The 16681-nt window shown below is 33.9% G+C and overlaps 1 protein-coding gene across 1 annotated transcript; it reads left to right on the forward strand.

Moving 5' to 3' along the window:
* Positions 1-692: 692 nt before the first annotated feature.
* Positions 693-16344, forward strand: LOC146740213 (uncharacterized). The gene is made up of 5 exons (XM_085501641.1): positions 693-852; positions 11647-11669; positions 12620-12700; positions 12931-13075; positions 16115-16344. The coding sequence occupies exons 1-5, from the start codon at positions 793-795 to the stop codon at positions 16268-16270; spliced, it is 465 nt and encodes a 154-aa protein (XP_085357767.1). The 5' UTR covers positions 693-792; the 3' UTR covers positions 16271-16344.
* Positions 16345-16681: the final 337 nt, after the last annotated feature.

Below are 16681 nucleotides of genomic sequence, written 5' to 3' on the forward strand. Positions count from 1 at the left end.
GACAATTATGGGGTATCATAGATTACATGTATAAGAATGATTTTAATGTAAATTTTAACGATATTGAGACTGAATACTTCAAACCCAGTGAAGGTGTAAAACTAGGATGTATATATGTGTATAATGTATTTTGGCAAAAAACTCAACAAAAAAGACTCAATTTGGAAACTAGGAAACTTGACATTAAAAAAAAGTAGAACATACAAATATTTAGGCATAACCATATCAAATACACTGAATGATCATATACTGAAGTTTATAAAAAGGAATGACAATCTTAGCATATGGCAAATCAATAATTAACCAACACAACAATTTTAATAGATTTGAGTACGGTGATGTATTATAGCATAGCATAATCATGCCATCAATGAATTATGGGTGTGGAACATGGTTTCAGGAAAGCAGAGAGGTTAACAAGAAATTACGCGTCATTTTTACACTTGTTTCTATGGTGAGAATATTTCTTTATATCTCAAAATGTTGTTGTAGACATGAGGTGAAAAAGCCGTATTTTATTATTGATAAGAATATTAATGTTGTTAAAACATTTCCAAAAATAAACATAGAGTTTAATTAGTTTATATGACCCGGAAGCTTTTGTCAATTAAGAATAACTTTTGGCTGTTGGAACTGCTTACTTCCCTCCCATCAAAATTATCGCCACCTACGGTGACGGCCATTCGTTGTCACTGTTCCCACAGGGAGGGAGCCCTACACACACTGCTTATCACGAGTTTCTTACTCAGTGAACAGTACGGATTGAATAACGTAACTAATATTGAGAAAAATATGGATAAATTCGTTGTTTTTGTGTTTTATACAGTAGTCATAGCTACATTTTCCAGCCAGGTAAGAGACTGATTTGGATTCTTCGATAAATAGTATAGGCTCATGATGCCCGCGTCGATGTGTGTGTTTAGTTTATATTTTATGTGACTGTTCCGGGTTGGATGATCTGCTCTGAAGGTTCATGGCTCAACCCTGGTACTCAGATCCATATTGATATATGCTGCACATAACCACAATGACAATGCGTGTATTTAACCTTTATCGTTGATAAATATATTAGTTTGTCGATCGACCGTGAGGTACAGTCGATCGACCAGACAGTAACCACTTCGATGGCCGCCATTGGTGCAACGAACTCTCGTCTACAAATATATCTTTCTTTTTTCTGCACACCGTGTATTTACCGAACGACGTTACCCTACTTATTTTATTTTTTGTTGACATTTATCGTTTTTCTCATACACGAAAAGTGGTAATTTTGGTGATTTGCTCCGCTAGGATTAAAATCATTTTTGTATGTATGTGTGTTTGATTTCCAGTGTTTTCACGTATTAATTTTTCTGTGATTTCTTTGGCTTGGACGATTTCGCACAAACTTGGCAGGCTCTGAACAAAAAATTCTGACCCACTGTTGCCATAACAACAGCCAAAAAACTGATTTTTGGATAGCTTCGTGATCTGTGATCTTTTTTGGCTTGGCTGATTTTGTTCATACTTGACAGGCAGGTTGTACCTTTACTAATTGGAAAATAAATCTTGGCCCATCACTGCCATGGCAACAGCCAAAAAAGTGATTTTTGAATACTTTTGCCTTTCTTTCATATTAGCAGAGTTCAAAACATCATGCTTATTATTTTGGCTAAGTTGCACACCAACAAGATATCACCGGCGCCGACATTGTTACGTAGTATTAGCGAAGTCCCAACGCAACTTTGAATTTTGGTTTTAAACAAACGCTAGCTTCACGTTCATGTCCACCTACAACCATGGCAACAGCTGAAAATGTGTTGTTTGTTTTTTGAGCGGAGCAGATCACCAACCAGCCTGCTGGCTTATCGTGTTATTAAGCATATTGTGACTAAATAATTCGACTATCACGTTGATGTAGATAATATGCCAATGTACTAGGTTCAAATAACAACCCCTCCTCCTCTTCCAGTTTATTGTTCCGGAAACTAGCATCTCGGTGTGGGACACTAGCCATGGTTTTACAGCATTTTGGGTTCGAAAAGGTATTTATGCTTCGTTGTCAATTATATACACATCACGATGATGTGTATATACATGTACCAGTAATTGACAGACAAAGCAAAATACCTTTCCGAACCCAAAATGCCGCAAAACCACGGCTACAGGGACACTAGCTCTTAGTTCCTAGTTCCCCCCTATATTGTAGTGTTCATTTTTGTATTTAAAATAAAATAGTAATTTATGTTCCCCCACTTGTAATTATGTGTAATTCCTTTGTTAGTTGTTTTCTGTTGTTACCATTATAGGTTTCTTTTCTCATCTTTACCCAGTTTACACTCATCAAGAATATTTTTTACATATTTAATCCTGGACCAGTATTTTTTTCTTATTCTTCTAATGCATCTTGAAGGATATGACTTTCTTGTACTAGTAGAGATTTCAAACTGTGCCAGTATTTAGTTGTGGCAATATCTGCTTTAGTTTTGATAGGAAACCTGCCAAGTTCACCCCTTATACCTATTGTACGTAGCATTTTTATTAACGCCAAGAATAACAAGTCATTGACAATGACACGTCCCCGTTCCGTTCATATTTGAGTGACATATACATTCAAAGCAGATCATGACCGAAATGCACCTGCATATGTACAACACATTGTGCTAAATCTGAACAAAATCCATCCATGCATGACTGAGATCCGGTTCTGGAATTGTGAAAATATGTGATTTTGATGCATTTTCGGCCTTAAAATGGCCATCATTCCGCTATTGTTAAACAGATCATGAAACAAATGCACATATCTATTTGTGACATGATGTACCATGTGTGTGTGAAGTTTGAACTTGATCAATCCAGACATGTCTTGGATACGGATCCAGAACTGAATTCTTTAACAAAATGGCCGCCAGTCGGCCATTTCGAACTTGATCCCAAAAAAAAAAGACGTGCATCAAGGTCCTATTATGTTTAATGTATGTACCAAATTTGAACAAAATCCATCCATGCATAACTGAGATACGGGTCCGGAATGGTGAAAATGTGCGATTTCAATGCATTTTCGGCCTTAAAGCGGCCCCCATTTGGCTATCGTTAATGAGATCATGAAACAAATGCACATACATATTTGTGACATGATGTACCTTGTGTGTGTGAAGTTTGAACTTGATCAATCCAGACATGTCTCGGATACGGATCCAGAACTGAATTCTTTAAAACAAAATGGCCACCAGTCGGCTATTTCGAACTTGATCCGAAAAAAAAAATGACGTGCATCAAGGTCCTATTATGTTTAATGTATGTACCAAATTTGAATGAAATCCGTCCATGCATAACTGAGATCCGGGTCCAAAATGGTGAAAATGTGCGATTTCAATGCATTTTCGGCCTTAAAGCAGCCGCCATTTGGCTATCGTTAATGAGATCATGAAACAAATGCACATACATATTTGTGACATGATGTACCTTGTGTGTGTGAAGTTTGAACTCGATCAATTCAAGCATGTCTCAGATACAGATCCAGAACTGAATTCTTTAAAACAAAATGGCCGCCAGTCGGCCATTTCGAACCCGATCCAAAAAAAAAATGACGTGCATCAAGGTCCTATTATGTTTAATGTATGTACCAAATTTGAACAAAATCCGTCCATGCATAACTGAGATCCGGGTCCGGAATGGTGAAAATGTGCGATTTTGATGCATTTTCGGCCTTAAAATGGCCGCTATTCGGCTATCGTTAATCGGATCATGAAAAAAATGCATGTGCATATGTCCCATATAATGTGTGATGTATGAGTGAAGTTTGAACTTAATCGGTCCATGCATGTTCGAGATACAGGTGATCACGGACGGACGGACGGACGGACGGACGCACACAGGGCAAAACATAAGTCCCCGAACGGGGACTAAAAAGATACAGACCTGTTCCAAGACATTGTTGTCATTTAATAATTCCCAGGCCCATATTTCTGAATTGTACATTAAACTTGGTGATATAAATTGGTCAAACATTTTGCGAAGCACAAAAGGGAGTCTTTGCAGTTACCCTGTCTGTATGTCTGTATGTATGTATGTAATGTATGTATGTATGTATGTATGTCACTTTTTTTGTTCCACCGTTATCTCAAGAACCACTAATCAAATTTTGATGAAACTTGGTACATAGATGCTCTGGGATAATGCGCAGAGTTGATTAGGTTTTGGTAAAAATCTATGAATATTAATTACCTAATTTGCATGATAATTAGCTGATTTTTAGCTGTTCCAAGACTGTTCCACTGATATCTGAAGAACCACTCATTGGATTTTGATGAAATTTGGCACATGGATGCTCTGAACTAGTGCGCAGATTTGATTAGTTTTGGGTAAAAATCTATGAATATTAATTACCTAATTTGCATGATAATTAACTGATTTTAAGCTGTTCTATGACTTTTCCACTGATTTTTGAAGAACCACTCATTGGATTTCAATGAAACTTGGCACATGGATGCTCTGAACTAATGCACAGATTTGATTAGTTTTGGGTAAAAATCTGTTAATATTATTAATTACCTAATTTACATAATGATTAATCAATTTTCGGCTTTTCCACTGATATCTCAAGTACTAATCATAACATTTTAATAAAACTTGGTACATAGGTGTCCTATGACACTGCACAGACCTGATAGTTTTTAGGGTAATATCAGTACATATTAATTACCTAATTTGCATAATTAATTAACTTTCAGCTTTTGATATTTCGAGTAGTAATGATCACGTTTCAATGAAACTTGGTACATAGTTACTTGAGGACTGTGCAGAGACCTAATTAGTTTTTTGGTAAATATTTGTGCATATTAATCACCTTATTAGCATAATTAGTTAATTTTCAGCTTTTCACCTGATATCTCAAGTACTAATCATCACATTTCAATGAGACTTGCGACATAGATATTCTAGGACTATGCAGAGACCTGATTAATTTTGAGATAAAAAATTGTGCCTATTAATTACCTAATTTGCATAATTAGTTAATTTTTTGCTGTTCTATGGCTGTTGCACTGATGTCTAAAAACCACTCCGTGGATTTCAAAGAAACTTTTAAATAGTACCCATCACATTTCAATGAACCTAAGACTATGCACCATATTAGTTTTTGGTAAATATTTGTGGTGGATAAGTTTATATCGCAAAACTAGGCGTTGGGGTGTTCTTTTCGTCAAATAAAACGAACTGACTAATCATGCGGAATTGTTATTGAAACGGACATCGATTGCGTTGTTTTCTTGAGTTGAACAGACGTGAGGTATAATTCAAACTGGTTTATTTGTACTCAACATGAACATCAATACGTTGTACAGCAAATACTTCTTGGTATAAAATATAGATCGCTAAATAATAGCTTCATGAGGAGTTGGCATCGTAGAGAACATAGAAAGGAGAGTGTGCATAACGAGCATCAAGTTGCGAAGCTACCATAGAAGGAATTACAGCGACGGCCTGAATCGGACTTCTCACGACAGCGCTTTGCCTGGTTAATGTAATTGTCAACGTTAGAGCGACATTTGTCTCGGTGACAGCTAATTGGAGAAGTGCCAAACACGTGTTTGTACTCTAGATTATACAACTGTATCATGCCAAAAACGTTCCGGAAATAAAACAACGCTAATGATTGGCGCATACAAACGAAACATAGCGCTGTCATTCCATATTAGGAGTGACACGCGACTAACACGAAGCAGAACTTTGGTGGGAATTTTGGGCGGTAAACAGACAAGTACCGTGAGAACGCAATGGGAAACAATGTAGCGAACGTTTGGATATAGCGTCACGGTTGCTACAGAAACCGATCTAGTCTCTCAGGACTCAACTCGTGGTTATCAAAACAATGTCTGAAATTACAAACTAGCTTGGAGAACATCATACAGAAAGTAAAATTTTTTCATGTTAGATAACTGCGCGCGACAATATTTATGCTTCTTAATCACCTAATTAACATAATTAATCAATACTAATATCTCAAGTATTGATCATCACATTTGAATAAAACTTGGTACATAAATGCTCTAGGACAATAGACAGCCTGATTAATTTTGGGTTAAAATCTGTTCATATTAATTCTCTAATTAACATAATAATTAATATTTTTTTGGTTCTAATCACATTCCAATGAAACTTGGTACATTGTGCAGACCTTATTAGTTTTACACCTAAATCTGTTCATATTAGTTACCTTATTTGCATAATTAGTTTTCAGCTATTTCATCAATATCTCAAGTATAAATAATTTTGAATTAATTTTTAATGTGTCTCCAAAACTCTCAGCACACGGGAGTTCTTTCTAAGCTTTCTTTGATATTATATATAGTTGGTAATATCATTTTATTACTTATTATAGTATTTCTTATTGTAAATAATGCTTTCATGGCTTTATTTTCAGCATTTGGTTGTGGAACCTAAATTTTTCGTGGGGTCTTTATTTTGAAGTTTTTATTTTTCAATAAATGATTACCTCTATTGATAATCATACTCTTTGTTTTCTTTGTATTTACAGTGAGGTTCCATTCAATCCAGGAATTTATTAAGGCAATTTTGTAGGCCTTATGTAATGTCATATAATATAATGTCAATGTCATGTGTTTGTTTCTCTCATCAATGCGAGTAGATTTCAATGCGCATACATGTATTTCTATTTCTAGGTCAAAAAAGATTGTACACGTTTATAAACTAAGTTGGATTCATCCTACATGTACGAAGACATATTTTTGAAAACATCATTCGAATACATTATTTTTTAAGCGAAAATTGTTTGATTTGTTGGTCTCACAAGATGGATGACACAATGTTAGACAAAGAACTTGAAAGTGAATATGACCTATCCATTCTACAAAATGATTTCTTATATAACCCAAAACATACACTGCAGAAAGACAAGAAGAAACATACATTGATTGACGAACAACCTTCGGAACTTTACCCGTAAAACAAGGAACGAGAAAAGATCCAAAAAACATTGTCCTCCATATTGGCTCAAATGACATAGACCAAGGAACGCCGATAGCAACATGCCCGCAGGGGTCAAAATACACTGGTACACACTGCACTATGCACATAGATTATTAGCTAGTGCAAGTAAACTCAAAATATAATGTGCACACTGCACTATGCACATAGATTATTAGCTAGTGCAAGTAAACTCAAAATATAATGTGCACGCTGTGCATGTAGAAATTAACACAACATTTTCTCATTATATTCACTAAGCCTAAATTAAGTTCAACCAATATTGTAAGATAACTCAAAAAAGCAAATTCTTTCGTGATCACATAGATTGAGAATTTTATAAAACTTTAAAATTGGTGCATTTCACAACGAGTTAGTGCAGGTACATTTCAAATTCAACATGCACACTGTGCATGCAGGGGAAAAATTCTATTTCAATCCCTGCTGCCCGTACTAAATATGACGAACTACTACACACAACTCGTAAAATGTGTTCAACGAGCAACATTTTCCTATCAAGTAATTCAGATATAATTCACAAAGATTCAATGCAATTCTACAAAAACAGAAAGTGAAATTTTGTTTTATAATTTGGTACGTCCAAGCTGATTGCGCGCCTCGAAACAAGGCACCCAATCAGATCTCACTGCTTAATATACATAATTAGCCTATGCAATCTCGCATGGTATCGTGTAGAGGCCTATAGGTCAAAGACATGGATGGGACAGTGCAATTCGGACGATGGTTCACCGTAATAGCACTGGCATTCGCTTTATTCTTAGCAACATGAAGCGTTTTTATATATACAGAGTAGTTGTACTACTAGTAAATCAAAACCATACCACTACCTTCTGAGAATCAAATGAAAAAAAATGAAAAACTCAACACCACAACAAGCTACAAGACAGACCACATACACCTACCTCAAAGAACAAACACATTGAGAACCAGTCCTGCTTATCTGCATAATGAACATTATTGACAATTAATAGCAATGAACAAAGCTAACTAAAGCATTGACCTAGAACCAGGTATCTTAGTATACAATAAATTTGTTCTTTTATTACTTATATCTTTTGTCCCCTGTTTAGCTAATTAATATGACTATGTCTTCGGCAAAGAAAATTTGTCTTACATTTTCAGCTTGGAATATTTATGGTAATCTAGTTAAAAAAATTAAAGACCCATGTTTTATAGCTAGAATTAGTATTAGATGTGGTACTTTTTGACAATTCAATATTTCTACAAATACAAAAAATTCTTTCAAAAAAAAAAGCCTCTCAGGATATCTAAGTTAAGAACTAATATGACAATAATCTTTTAGATCAATGTATTGCCACAGACACTGTCTTACTTAATGGAAGATGCATAGGGGATCTTATTGGTGTTACCAAAGTCAGGGTAGTAGTATTGTAGATTATACAATAGTTAGTAGAAATTTATTTTACAATTTCTTTATTATATGTACATCCTTTGAATTTAACCTTGATATCTTATCACATTCAAACAAATGCCTTAGTAAAAATCTCTGCCCCAAAAGCTTTAAAACAACAATGATACACAATTTTTTGAGCGAGAAATCAAAATATCTCTTTAATAAAGCACTTCATTGAATAAATAATTTAATAAATAACTTAATTTAACTGATTTTTATAACACTTGGCATGCAGTTGATATAGCCACAGATCTCTCTAATATATACCATGCTGCAGCCCGTAAAAGTCTAACACAACTAAGGCAAGGACAAAAAACAAAAAAAACAAGAGAATAAGATAAATGATCCTAAGTGGTACACTTATGAACTGACTAATCTCAAGTTCATAAAATGTCAATTAAATTATCATCTAATCCGTACAACAAACAGCTCAGACCTGAATGCTATGCTAAGAAGCGAAAATATAAGCAGCTTGTAAAAAAGAAGAGGCGAGAATACAAGAATGATATACTATCTTACCTAGATACAATGAGCAATTCAAAAACAACAGGGCATACACCTATTTTCCAGTAAAAAGAGGCATTAGACAGGGAGATAACCTGAGCCCACTTTTATTCAATCTATATGATAACGACATCAAATACCACATTGAATTCTCACAAAATAACCCAACTCTTTTAACTAACCAGCTATCCTGTTTACTGTGTGCAGATAACCTATTACTGCTGAATCAAAACATGGTCTCAAAAATGCAGTAAGAATATTTTGTTAACAATGGATGTCAAACTCCAAAAAAATAATTTTCAACAAATCTGGGAAATGTTACCAAAAACCAAATTTAAAATAAATGGACAAGAATTGGAAAACATCTCATATACCTGTTTAGGACTAAAAATAAACTTTTCAGGTAAATTCAGCAAAGCACAGAAAGATCTTAGACACATACATGTAGTAACAAAAGCACTATTCAAAATGAAACAGCTACATGTATATTATAGTCAGAAAATAACATCCCACCTATTTGACAGCATAATCAAACCAGTCCTACTCCATTGCAGTGTAGTATGGGCTAGTGATTGCATATTACAATCCAAAGATCTTCACAATAATATGCTCCCTATGGAGAAGCTACCCACTAATTTCTATAAATATGTGTTACAAGTTAACTGTAAAGCTAGTAATTTAGCATGTCTATTAGAACTTGGCAGGTATTCCCCTACTTCTTACTAGCAAAAAACACTGAATAAATTATATACTCTAGTCCATGAAGTAAAACGACTTGGAATGGAGCTTGATGAAAATTATACAACTGGGTAACTGGAGTGTAAAGCATTTTAAAATATGTCAATGCAAACAATGTGAGAGAGCCTACACTTGCATAATGCTGCCTCTATAACAAAAAAGGTTATATACAATCTCCAAAAAATCTTAAAAATTAACACTCAAGAAAAAGTGCAGGATGACAATAAATGAAAAAAACAAAAAATAAAACAAATTGCGCACATACAGAATGTTAAAAAATGAATGCTCATATGAGGAGTATCTTTCAGGAATAAAAAACTCTAAACATAGATCAGCACTAACAAAACTAGGAATTAGTGCTCATGTTCTACAAATAGAAATGGGTCGCTACAATAAAATAGATACCGGTACATGCAAAAGAAAATTCCCTATGTGTGACCTAGACGAAATTGAAGATGAAAAGCATTTTCGGCTAAACTGCAAATTGTATAAAAATGTGATAAACCAGCTAAACACTGAGTCAAAAATATCACTGCCAAACACGACAGATGAAGAAAAAATTATAGCTATGATGAGCAACAATGATAATAAAACACTATATAAGTTATCAACTCATGAGAAATTCAAGTGCTTGCTAGGCACTAAAGATAGCTTCATTGTCAATTGCTTGGGAAAATTTATTGATTTTATTTCTAAGCTTTAGTTTAGTCTATTGTTTTATTTGTGTTTTTCTTGACCATTGATTTATTGTATGTTTTTTTTCATTCATGCTAAATTTTGTGTCAAATAAAATATCTATCTATCTATAAAACAAGCTAAATACATATATGAATGTCTCAAAATTAGAGAAAATAACATGAAAAAGCCTCCATTGCCATCCAAATAAACCACAATATCATATCTGTAAGGTTTTTCTGTTAGTATCATCATTATTATTTTATTATTATTTTTTATTTCATCCTCACTTTATTGTAATTTAACTCAAGATCCTATAAAAGACACAATATCAATAAAGTTTATTATTATTTTGTTTAAAGGGCAATGGTCGTCACGCAGCGTGTGTTCAAATTTTATGTGAATATACACTGTATTTGAGACTTGTATCGAACAGCAACGACCACCACCTTTAATCCTCAAGATTTATCTCTTCTCCCATATATATTATTTTATTTAATTGAGGGAATCCTTATACAAATACTATTAACATAATTTTCCTTTAATTATTTCTGTGATCTTTGGAATCCTGTGCAAAATTATATATTTGCACCCCATGAATGAATGGTTTGTTCTATTAACTAGTGTACTCTTGTGTGTATCACTTTCTGTTGTGTTCTTGTATGTGTACATATATTGATGGAACAGTGAACAGAGGTTTCAGCCACCATTGCTACCCTAGACTCAAGTCACATAACATTCGTCCAGGCGTATATTTGCAATCTTTTACGGTATATGTTATCGATTGATATCTTTTTCTCTCTTGCAAACAATATAAAAATCCTTGTATTCATACTAGTTCATGGTAAGTACACAACCATGAATATGGGCTAGATTTACTTTGCCTTTAATTCACAAGTTATTAGGTAATAAATATAACGGCAAATCATGAGTTCAAGAATTCACATGAAAATGTATAATACATGTGTGTGGCTAAAAAATCTGGGTTGGCAAATGGTGTTCTAAACTTCCAACATCTATTGAAAGGTTTATTTGAGCTGAACTTGACTTGAGCCGGCTCTAGCCAAACACGTATACATGTACACAACCATTTTTGCTGGCTCGAGCCGTAGGGCTCTAATAAAATGCTGTCGTGTAAATGTAACAAGTGTATCAACATAAAAGCATGAACCGTCTTGACTACAATGCAGATCCTGTTCTTGGAAGAGCTGTAATTAATACAGTCATCAACCAATTCTAAAAAAAACAGACAAGTATCTGTAGTCCATATGTGTCAACCCCACATAATTGAATTAAATATTAACTTTGATCTTTTCACTTTTTTTCAGGTGTCTGCTTTTTATTGTGAGGAGTAAGTATTTTCTTTTTTTTTGAGGGAGTATATTAGGTCTCTTTGGGAAAATAAAATTGCAAAGTTAGTTGCGTCATGATTGATTTCCATAACACTTCACAAGATAGAAACAGAAATGGTCACAAAAAATATGCACATTTCATTACAATATTATTTATGTAGCACCAGATTTTTATGATGTTAAAATTATCATGGTCTGTTCATAATTATCCTCATTGTACATGTAGTTGAATTTGCTTAAGCATACTCAAACTCACAATGTAAAGCAATTTCCACCAAGGTGTTTTCTTGCATGATTTGACTTGAAACAACGTCTTGATAGCTCAAGTCTATTATTTACTAATCAGAATGCTGTATTGTACTGACACAGTACTGCGAGAATTCCCGAAGGCATTCTGAAAACGCAATGCAAGTGAATTATCGATGATGAAGTACAATGTTGAAGTACAAGACAGCATGAATTTGACTAAAAAATGATAATTAGCAATTTTTGAAAAGTAAACTGAATATGAAATGAAGTATTCACCGTCATTCACTCTTATGAACATTTTATTATTTTGGGGAAAAATAAATTTTTATCATTTTTCACCTAAATATATATGTCATGAGGTCCTATTGGATTTTTTTTTATATTATAATTTGAATGAACCTAGCTGTATTGGATTACAAACTACACATGTAGTACACGTTCTGACATAGTCCAAAATGATGGACGTATAACAAGTCGTGGAATGTACTAAGCTGTATTGGAATCTATACTACAGGTAGTATGTGTTCTGACATAGTGATCGATTTTATTTAAATCAAAGGCAAGATGGGATAATGGTTAACACATACACATGAATTTATTTTTTGTTTCTTTCATCATCAAATTTTGTTTGCCAAGGGAGACCTGAAAATAGTACTTTGCTGACATTTATTTCTACTAATAATTTATAATTTAATTACAGTGAATGTGATGATGATGAATATTGTTGTGGATATAACATTTGTTGTGATACTTTTTATTGGTATCAAGCATGGTATATCTGGTAAGTGTTGCATTTATTACTTCACTAAAGAATGGTTATATAATATTAAGGATTAATAAGGTCTTTTTAACTGGTGTGATATATACAATGAAGTCACACAATTTTAAAACGCACATTTCTGCTGATACAAATGTGTGAGTCTGCTGTTCTCATATTTTTCTGGATATGTACTTTGTATTTCTGTTTCCTTGAATTTAACCTTACTCACTTCCATTTCTATTCATTTGTAGGTTTTCATCAGTGCTTGCTGTGATTGTGCTTATCTCTCTATGTTCTATTTGCTGTTGTCGTAGACGATATCAGCGTCAACACATCATTGTACATGAACGTCCTGTGACTGTCGTACACACTTATGATGGTACCCAGCCAATCCTGGTATGTATTCATTGTATCTCTGTTGCCAACCTTGGAATATATATGTGCTTGAAGTTAAACATATTCTGAATTTATTCTATTATAATTATTAAAACACAAGTTATATGATATACACAAATATGAATAGTTTGACATCATCATGATGATTATATATATCATGTATAAGCACCAGCTAAGGACAGCAAAACTTATTGGCATTGACTGATCAAGCTTTCACTCTCAGTTCAACCTTTTACATATAAAACTTATTGGTGTTGATTGAATTCTCTATTTTGCCAAATTTTCTTTGCGGGTACCCTGTGTGTCTGTATGTCTTTTCCCTCCAGTATCTCAAGAACTGCTGGTCAGATTTCAATGAAACTTGGTAAATAGATGCTTTGGTATAATGTACATCCCTGTTTAGTTATGGGTGAAAATCAGTGAATATTAATTACCAAATTTGCATAATATTTAGTCAGTTTTTGGCTTTTCCATCATTATCTTAACTACTGTAAAGGGGGTAATTATTCACTGGGTTTTAATTTAGCTTTTTTCGCTGACTGGAAAAATGCGCTGAATTAAAACACAGTGAATATGTAAAATTTAGCATGAAACACATTATCTAAATGACGAAACCGTGAATTTAAAACCCACTGAATATGCCCGAAATGGTAAATCAGTGAAATTTAAACCCAGTGAAAATTAGTCATTTTACAGTACTAAATTTCAGCTTTCAATGAAACTTAGTACATAGATGACAGGACAAATCACAGACTAGATAGATTTTGAGTCATGATCCGTGTATATTAATAACTTAATTTGCATAATTAGCCAATTTCTGGCTTTTCCACTGATTATCTGATAATCCTATGAAATTTAAGTGCTCTAGAACAATGCACAGACCTGCTCAATTTGGGGTTAAAATCTGTTCTTATCAATTACCTGATTTGCATAGTAATTAGGCACTTTTCAGCTTTTCGATCAATATTTCAAGTACTTATCTTCTTATTTCAAAGAATCTTGGTACATAAATAAGACAGTCTAATTAGTTTTAGTTTATATACATTTATAATAATAAACTAATTTGCATAATAATTACTCAGTTTGTTACCTGATTTGTTTTGGATTGAAATTCAAATTTCCCAATTTGCATAATATGCATAATCATCACATTTCATTGACATCTGGTTCATAAATGCTCTGGGTGATATACACAGGCATGATTAGTTTAATGTTGAGATTTCTGATATCTCAAAAAAATCAGATTTAAATCAAACTTGTGGTAGAGGTTCTGTGGAATAAATTAGACTGCAAATTACAGATGTGTTCTCAAATTTATATTCTGTAAAAATTATAAACCTCAATATTGTGGATCACATTGTTTTCAATTCCAATAGCAGACAAATATTAGTTGCCAAGCTTCATGTTGAAAAGCTAATCTTAAATTTTAAATTAATTCCAATACTCTCAGCACACAGTTCATTTCATTCTAAGAGTTCATTCTAAGCTTTCTTTGATTTTTCTTTCTGTTAAATTTTCAACCACATTTTTTTTTTTACCAAAACTTTCGCCACATTTTAAATGAATTTTTAAGAGGCGAGTTTTTTTCTCACAGAATCATTGTGATATAATGTATCTTCATGTATCAGTGATTATTAGTCCCCGTTCGGACGCAGTCCGAAAACGGGGACTTATGTTTTGCCCTGTGTGCGTCCGTCCGTCCGTGCGTCTGTGCGTCCGTGCGTCCGTGATCACCTGTATCTCGAACATGCATGGACCGATTAAGTTCAAACTTCACTCATACATCACACATTATATGGGACATATGCACATGCATTTTTTTCATGATCCGATTAACGATAGCCGAATAGCGGCCATTTTAAGGCCGAAAATGCATCAAAATCACACATTTTCACCATTCCGGACCCGGATCTCAGTTATGCATGGACGGATTTTGTTCAAATTTGGTACATACATTAAACATAATAGGACCTTGATGCACGTCATTTTTTTTTTTGGATCGGGTTCGAAATGGCCGACGGGCGGCCATTTTGTTTTAAAGAATTCAGTTCTGGATCCGTATCTGAGACATGCTTGGATTGATCGAGTTCAAACTTCACACACACAAGGTACATCATGTCACAAACATGTATGTGCATTTGTTTCATGATCTCATTAACGATAGCCAAATGGCGGCCGCTTTAAGGCCGAAAATGCATTGAAATCGCACATTTTCACCATTCCGGACCCGGATCTCAGTTATGCATGGACGGATTTCATTCAAATTTGGTACATACATTAAACATAATAGGACCTTGATGCACGTCATTTTTTTTTTCGGATCAAGTTCGAAATAGCCGACTGGCGGCCATTTTGTTTTAAAGAATTCAGTTCTGGATCCGTATCCGAGACATGCTTGGATTGATAGAGTTCAAACTTCACACACACAAGGTACATCATGTCACAAATATGTATGTGCATTTGTTTCATGATCTCATTAACGATAGCCAAATGGCGGCCGCTTTAAGGCCGAAAATGCATTGAAATCGCACATTTTCACCATTCCGGACCCGTATCTCAGTTATGCATGGATGGATTTTGTTCAAATTTGGTACATACATTAAACATAATAGGACCTTGATGCACGTCTTTTTTTTTTTCGTATCAAGTTCGAAATGGCCGACTGGCGGCCATTTTGTTAAATAATTCAGTTCTGGATCCGTATCCAAGACATGTCTGGATTGATCGAAAATGCATCAAAATCACGTATTTTCACAATTCCAGAACCGGATCTCAGTCATGCATGGATGGATTTTGTTCAGATTTAGCACAATGTGTTGTACATATGCAGGTGCATTTCGGTCATGATCTGCTTTGAATGTATATGTCACTCAAATATGAACGGAACGGGGACGTGTCATTGACAATGACTTGTTAAATTAATAATATAGTCATAAAACAAATTAAATTAATTATCTAAATATCAATCAATAGTTTAAGATTATATACAATGTACAGACACTGTTTTATATAATATAATTTATTTACTTTCAACTTTAGCCTACATCTGCTTCCCCTGTATACCAAACTGATGGATATGGAAAGGCTAATCATGGTTATCAGACTGGGTATGGCTCCACAATGGCACCACAGCAAGTCACTACTGCACCACCTGGATATGCACCTGCTTATGCTCCTGCCTATCCCACAAAATAAACACTTTGGTATTGATTCAGTTCTGTGCATTTTGATATGAATGTCGCCTTAAATTTGTAAAATGGATACAAAAATATATTTAAAAAAAATACAGTTATTGCAGTTATTGTGGAGATTTATTTCATATAAGAACATTATTTGTTGTTGTAAGTGATTTCTTGCCACAGATTTATTTATCTGAAAACAATTGTTAAAAGAACCTAGTCTAATCACTCTGTTCACTTTCACATTTACACAGTAGTTTTAGAATTGGAAAACCAGAATATAATAAAGGGAAAAAGACTCAATGCTCCCAGATGAAAGAGCTCCACAAAATTAAATATTTTCAATTCTTTTTTTATGACAATCATTGTATATGTATGAATGGCACTGGTATGTTACCATGTTTTAAACATAATCAATTTGAAGTCC

This window comes from Saccoglossus kowalevskii, chromosome 7 (genome assembly GCF_978046115.1).
Source record: "Saccoglossus kowalevskii chromosome 7, keSacKowa6.1, whole genome shotgun sequence".
Classification (NCBI taxonomy): domain Eukaryota; kingdom Metazoa; phylum Hemichordata; class Enteropneusta; family Harrimaniidae; genus Saccoglossus; species Saccoglossus kowalevskii.

Excerpts from the sequence above, each read along its gene's own strand:
- LOC146740213 (XM_085501641.1), top strand. The coding sequence starts at position 793 with ATGGATAAATTCGTTGTTTTTGTGTTTTATACAGTAGTCATAGCTACA. Across the intron at positions 11,670-12,619 it reads TCTGCTTTTTATTGTGAGGA|TGAATGTGATGATGATGAAT; the intron begins GTAAGTATTTTC and ends ATTTAATTACAG. Across the intron at positions 13,076-16,114 it reads ATGGTACCCAGCCAATCCTG|CCTACATCTGCTTCCCCTGT; the intron begins GTATGTATTCAT and ends TTTCAACTTTAG.